General features: G+C 42.1%; 1 protein-coding gene across 1 annotated transcript; it reads right to left on the reverse strand.

The window, feature by feature from the left end:
• Positions 1–822: 822 nt before the first annotated feature.
• On the reverse strand, positions 823–6,849 carry LOC118782961 (delta(14)-sterol reductase TM7SF2-like). Its single transcript, XM_036536597.1, has 11 exons — positions 6,823–6,849; positions 5,963–6,080; positions 5,331–5,434; positions 4,584–4,638; positions 3,693–3,890; positions 3,328–3,431; positions 3,086–3,205; positions 2,432–2,600; positions 2,021–2,101; positions 1,797–1,919; positions 823–983 (listed from the first exon to the last, which is right to left on the reverse strand). Exons 1-11 carry the CDS (start codon positions 6,847–6,849, stop codon positions 823–825), a joined length of 1,260 nt encoding a protein of 419 aa, XP_036392490.1.
• Between the last annotated feature and the right edge of the window lie 449 nt (positions 6,850–7,298).

Genomic DNA, 7,298 nt, shown 5'->3' on the forward strand with positions numbered 1-7,298 from the left:
ATATCCTACAACCTTTGATGAAATGTACACTTGCAGCGATGCCTTCATAAATGCGAATTTGCGTATACGGCATGGCACTTCTTTGATTATGCTGCGGCATTCGGGATCCTCAGTCGAGCATAAAAATCTGCCAATTAAAGCTGCGAGAGAAAACGTAGCCCGATACAATTTGTATTACTGTCAAAGTCAGGTTGGGACAACTGATGCAATGGCAATGATTCAGCAAATTCCTACGGTATCACGGGTGATGCGGTAGAGCTCGGAAAGGTGTTCATAGAAAAATGTTATGGATCGTGTCAACTTCTAAAAAAATCTCCTGTCTCTCAAAGCTCCTCTACAATTTGCGCACCAAACTGTATTCTTAGTTTAAGAGTTTAGGGAGCTCCTATGCTCCCTACAGTAACGTACTGTAATACTGTTTATTGCCGCAAAGAGGATCAAGAAAAACAAGTTTCACAGACCTTTCACCTGTCTTTATTTCCACCTGGCAAGCACCACCCAATTAAGAGACATAAAACTTAGACATGTTGCTTTTCTGTTTACAAATCACTGTACACTTGTCAATGTTCAGCCCCAGTTGTGCCACATGGGGCATGTGGCCAAACCAAAGGCAAGTGTTCATGTTGCGCAAAGGGAACAGAAACATGGCATTAAGTTAGGGCCGAAAGCCAGACAGTGACCTTGAAAACCCAGCACTGCACAACAACAAGCATTACCAAATGCTGCCAGATCACGTTGAACACAGAGGACTACCAGACATGCAGGTGCTCCAAAGGAGCATGGTCATTGCTATGGGTTGACAAAAACATTGCTCAGCCACCCTCAGTACACATGCGGCACAAACTTGTGCGGCACACGACGGCAGTACTCCTGCCACGCTGTGCCGTGTTTCTCTCTGCAGGCCTCCTCCAGCTCGTTCGCTCGCTGCCGGAGCAGGTTGGTGCACTGCAGAAAGGGCAGGTAGGGCAGGAGGCTGGTGACGCCTGAGCAGGGAGAGAGAACGTCCCTCAGTCAAGATTGTTCTCCACATCCCTGTCACAGACTTATCGCATCCTGGACAGAGGGAGGGGTACCATCCCCCCACTTGCTAATCGGAATGGAATAGTCTGACGCAAGGCTAATTTTTATTGGTCTTCACCACAATGTATGAGTTATTTAAGCAGTCGAAAACTGCTGCAGCTACTACTCATTTAATTAAATATACCACATTGTCAAACACAATCCTTAACCCTAACCCTAAATCAATGTGGAAAGTATGCAAGCAGGCCAGGCATTTACTTAGAAAAAGGTTGCTCAAAACAGGTTTCTCAAAAGAGAGAGAAGTCCCTTTGGATAAAAGCATCTGCCAAATGAATACATGTAATGTAAAATAATCCTTTGTTAGAATGCATACTTGACAAGTTACTGAATACATACTACATTTATAAATTAACAATTCAGTTTGAGAGGAGGACTACGATGAGTTTCATATATTCAAACTGTAGTAGTAACTTCTCAAATGGAAAGGGGAAGTGTGAAGTGAGACATAGGGTAAAGCTATACGGAGAAAGAAAGGCAGTGCACAAGGGGTTAAGACATTCCCAGCTACCAAGCTCACAGTGTTGCTCTGACATTGCAGAGAAGAGATAGTGCAGCTGCAAAGTTCCAGAAATTTCTTGGGAATGTTGATTCTTAGCTTGACAGAGAGCTTAGTCCACTGTAAAAGTGATCACCTCATTTACCGATACAAGACAAAGCAACATGGACATCCACAAATCTAAAGCATGGATGCTGTGATGGAAGGGGGAGCCTCTTACCACATAGCAGGCACCAGGCCAGGACCATCAGTATGTCCCCCAGGTAATTGGGGTGGCGCACCCAGCCAAACCAGCCTGACACCAAGAGTTTCTTCCCTGAGGGGCTGGGAAGGGTCTCCAGGTCTGTGGGCAAAAAGGTGTGAAAGGCAGGTTGAGTGAGGACACTTGTGTGAATCTGTACATGTGAGTGCAAATGTGTGAAAACAGGTATGTTGAATACGTACGAGCAAACACTGGATTGTTTGGATTTTTCCTGAATCTGTCCTTTTGATCATTGGATAGGTAGTAGACCAGGAAGCCAAATCCTGCCAAAGGAGAAAAAGAATCAGACCCTGCAAGGCCATGCTAGGCTGAGGATCCTGTAACTCTGTCAGCCTGTCAGTCCATGGACCACCACACCAGCAAAACAGGAACAGATCACAGAAGCCGGAAAAATATATGTTCATTAATGTAATTTCCACAGAAAATTTCAATAGCAGATAGGAGATACATTTGAGTAGGAAATGTACTCAGTTTTTAAACTGGATGAATAGCCCAATTCATATGGGTTGCAATTAGTTCTGTTAAACAATAGACAGATAATGAAATGAGGTGTTATTGGATTTAATAGGTGGACAGACTGCGATTGGCCCTACCGAACAGTAGGCAGATGATGGTGGTGGTGAGGGGGAAGATGTAGGTGGGTCGGTGCAGCAGAAAGTGAACAGGGAGACTGGAGAAGAAAGGGATCCACATGTACTCCCCAAGAATCATGAGGAAGCCAATCCCATCCTCTGTGTACTCCTTTGTGGGCAACACCGACTCCTACAGGACACAGTGCACATTACATGGAAAGAGGATAAAACTGGCACCGGATCCATTTTTCACTCCCCGCTCTATTACAACATTTAACTTTCAAGTAGATATCCTACTGGAATGTTAAAGCTCTGGGATAGGCTAAATAAGTGCCTTGAATGATTTAGATGATATAAACTTCCTCTCTCAGGTGTTAAGTTGAAATGATTGTAAGTATTAAACCTCTCCTCAACACATACTCCACAGAGAGTTACGCAAACTCTCACAACAGAAATGATAACCCTAATCTTATGTGGCTGCCAACTGATTTCTGAGAGGCTATTATGACTATTCATTAATGCTTATGATTTTCATGATGTCATGCTTACAAAGACATGGGCTGTAAAGGATCAAGTATTGTTCCTGTGTGGGTGCATGCTGAGTGTGTGGTAGTGTCCCCCAAACCCAGAGCTTAGTTATGGCTTGTTTTGCCTCCTTCCTTTGTATTCGCTCACCTCATCAATGAGAAAGTCCAGGATGTAGATGAGCTGAAAGGTCACAACCAGCAGTAAGGGCAGGGAGGGCGCACCACGCATCTCGATTTCTGTAAGCAGGTAGCAGAGGTCCACCTGGGCCTGGGCAGAGGGTGGTGGTGACAGCACACAACACAGGTGAACATTGTGGCAGGGCCACACACTGCAATTCAGACTCAAAGGTCAGACTATTGCAAACAGCTGTGAAGTACGCGTTCACTCACCCATCCAATGAACCCGATCCTAACCATGCAGAACTGCTTCAGGTCAATCCTGCCCACAGACGGGTCTATAATTCTTCCCAAGGCAAATTCCTGCAGGAAGTTACCTGCAAGAAATAAATGGCTTGTTTACAGCTGCATTAAGTCACCTGCCAGTTACAATCAGAGTGACTTTCAAAGCAAGAGAATATGTGTGTATTTAAGAAAGTACATACAGAAAGCAATGCACTACATCAGAACGGGTGTCAATCCATGACATGCTGTTGTAATAACTACTGCTATCATCAATTGACAATAAAATGGTGTTAGGAAGCCTGAGAAACCCTGTATTTATTTGAGAATGGAGTAGGTGTGCAGTGAACACGCACCGCCATCACCATAGTTGACTAGCTGCCTTGAGTCAGCGCTGAGGGAATGGAGGTAGAGGACAGTGGCCGCCAGCAGGGACAGGGCGGTGCAGGCTACCACCAGCTGAAGGACCCGCCCGCTGACTGTGGGCCCCTGGAACATGCCGCAGTACCACAGTCCCACCAGGAGGAGCACTGTCACTGCCAGAGCATGCAGGCCTGTGGGAGAACACAGGTAAGCAGCCTGTGGGCCCTGACACCACAGACACACTACATCCAATGGAAAATGCTCTAAAACATTACACTCTGGCTGTAAGATGCCCCAGTGGTTCCCATAGCAGGCACTGTAAAAATAGGTTCCAATTGAAAGCAAGGAAGGAAAATAAAGTATTTTTTTCATTTTTTATTTTTATGACGATGTGCCCATAGCAGGGCGCAACACAGACATTTCAGCATAACGCTTTTAGCAGCTGGTGCATGGCAGGACACATATTTCATTTATATAATGCAAACACAGGTGTCTTTAAAGAGCCTGAGGGCACCTTGCCTTAAAAATAAAGACTTATTCATCCTTTATTTGAATCCAAACCTGATTTGTATGACATTTGACCTGATTTTATTTTTATGGCAAGGTGTTCATGGCAGGGTGGAACACAGACATTTCAGTGTAATGCTTTCAGCCACTGATGCATGGCAGTGCATGTATGGCATTTACACATTGTCTACACAGATGTCTTTAAAGAGACTGTGGGCACCTTGTCATAATAATACTTATTCATTCTTTGTTTGAGTACAGACCTGGTTTGTGATCTGATGCAAGACTCAAATAAATACACTAAAACATCTTGATGCTATTTTGATGGGGTTTTTGAGAGTGCAACAGTAATGCTTTAAAGATATAGAGATTCTTACCATTGAGGCTGTATCTTATGCGTTTCCCATCATGCCCCACTTTGCCTTCTACAACCTGAACATCAGGAGAAATAACTTCAGGGATCCAGACTGTATTAGCATCAGAAAGCTCATTACCACAAGTTGCTTTTTTAGTCAGGTTTGTTGCAATCACAAAATCATTACTCAGTCAAAGTAAAAACAAAACAGAACAAGTTTTTAAATTTCATTATTTTCATTATCATCATTTAGAAGATGCTCTTATGCAAAGTGACTTACAAAGTGCATCTAATAACATTGCATGAACAGGTTGTACAAACTGGACCCCGGTAAGCACGTATGAGCAAGCGTCAGTGCCAAACATAGCACTGAGATCACAACTGCGTGCATATATCAACACGTATGTGCTATGCAATATGCACAATAGTGGGACAATATCATTCCAAACACAATTCTAACACATAACCTGATATAAAAGGGTATAATTTCACATTTGGAGAGAATGTTATGATGAACTGTTAAAAGCAGATTGCTGATAAAATTTTGAATCTTCTCATGAGCAGCTCCATGCATTTCATCCTTATCAACAGTGAAATTTATTTTTAAAGTATTCATCAGTCCAAACTGGGAAATGATTGAATAGAGTCCTATCTAGAAATAAAACCTACTTTGTGTCGATCATGTGCTCTACTGTTACTTTACTGTTAAATCCTATATTCTTGGATGGCCCCTGAAATTAGGGTGGCGCCAAAGATAGTTTGAACTCACGTTGCCAAAGGGAAGGTAATAGAGCACCCCCTGGAGGGCACTGAAGGCTACTACAATCTGCAAGGCCTTCCAGTCCCATAGTGGCACTCTTCCAGGTCCAAACACTTTCCAGGGATCGGAGGGGGGTTGACACCCATCCAGAAACAGCATCAGCATTGGGGGCAACAGCATACTCACCAGGAACAGATCTGACACACACACACACACACACACACACACACACACACACACGAACACACACACACACAAAGTGTATCAAAAGGAGTCTTTGAGGTATCTGTTATTCAATAGAAGTATCTGCTGTATCATTAATAATAATAATAATAATAATAACAGCAATAATAATAATAACACAATGGAACAACTGTGTATAGGGAACAACTCACAGTGTAAAACAAACATTTAAAAAATAATGCATAAAAAGAGAGAATAAAAAGGAATTGCCATAACATAGTAGAATTAATTGCAATTGTTCTGAATTGAATAATAATTAATTGATTAAATAAGTAATAATTAAACTGAATTGACATAACATTGAAAAAGTATTTGCAATCATTCAAAATCATTAGCTGTTTAAACGTACAACAATCTGTTCTTATTTTGAGAGACTCAGAAACAGATGTGGAGCTCACGGATATTGTTCCAGACACTGTGCACTTTGGGCTCTGAGCTGCAGGTCCCATTCACCACTCTCTCCAGCGTCTCCTCATTCTTCACGTTCCCACGACGGTGGACAGCCGATCCATTTCTCTGCAAAGGAAGAGCGTGGGGCTCGATCTGAATCTGCAGGTGTGTTTCATTGCGCTTAGAGGATGAACATGATATAGGGCACGGTTTAGCTGACCATGGCTTTTACATTATTACATTATTGGCATTTAGCAGACGCTCTTATCCAGAGCGACTTACATCAATTACAGGTTTTTACAATGCAATTCATTTATACAGCTGGATATTTACTGAGGCAATTCAAGGTAAAGTATGAAGGGTACAGCAGCAGTGCCCCCATGGGGAATCAAAACAGCAACCTTTCAGTTATGAGTTCTGCTCCTTAACCACTGTGCTACACTGCTTTTACACCTTTAATTCAGGAATATTTGATACTAAATGATTTATGCCAAAGTTTCACTACAAATGAACTTCTGTTGGATGCACAGTTGCATGTCACAAGGTTTATACAACGCTGATCAGTATATAGTGACCAATTTACTGTAGCATATGAGAGATATGTCAGAGAGCCTGAACTACTGCCCTTGACTGAAAAACCATTGAAAGTCTCGGTCACTGTGTACAGGTCTGAGAGAGTAAATTCTAGAGATCCTTGCAACTGGAGAAATCATGACTTCTGTACTGTGCTAATGGTAAAGCCTAAGCAAAAGGGGTTTGTTCCTGATACAAAACAACCACATTTTCAGTATTAAGGCAATAAACCAGTGATTAATTTGTCTGACTACACTTCAGTGAAGGACATCTTAACTGTCCTGACTATTCTTACCTGGTCTGTTGGTGGTAGAATCTCCATCACAAATGACAACCCAAACAGTGTATGTGAAAACCTAAACAAAAACAAATCAATGATGGACACGCAGACAAGCAATACTGACATATTTGGCATACTTCCTATTTCATATGCTCGTGTTACATGATTGGCTAATTTCAGATTTAAGGAAAGAACATTGGTTTTATCATGTGTTTTAGAGTAATATGCTTACCTGATTTGACTTGAATTATTTTGACCTCAGTTATACGCATGCAAACATTGGAATGTCTCAATGAAAGTCAGTGCTTTTTCTTCAGGGTTTGTTCTAAATTGTCAGTCTAATCTGTCAATCTAATCTATCAGTCTAACCCAAGCAATTCCTTTGTGCTCATAGGTTCCCATTATACACAGACTTTTCACCCACTGATCATGTTTCAAAAAATCATGCAACAAGCTTATTTGCTGCTACTAAGCTTTGCAAAACCATCTGT

Source organism: Megalops cyprinoides, chromosome 9 (genome assembly GCF_013368585.1).
Source record: "Megalops cyprinoides isolate fMegCyp1 chromosome 9, fMegCyp1.pri, whole genome shotgun sequence".
Classification (NCBI taxonomy): domain Eukaryota; kingdom Metazoa; phylum Chordata; class Actinopteri; order Elopiformes; family Megalopidae; genus Megalops; species Megalops cyprinoides.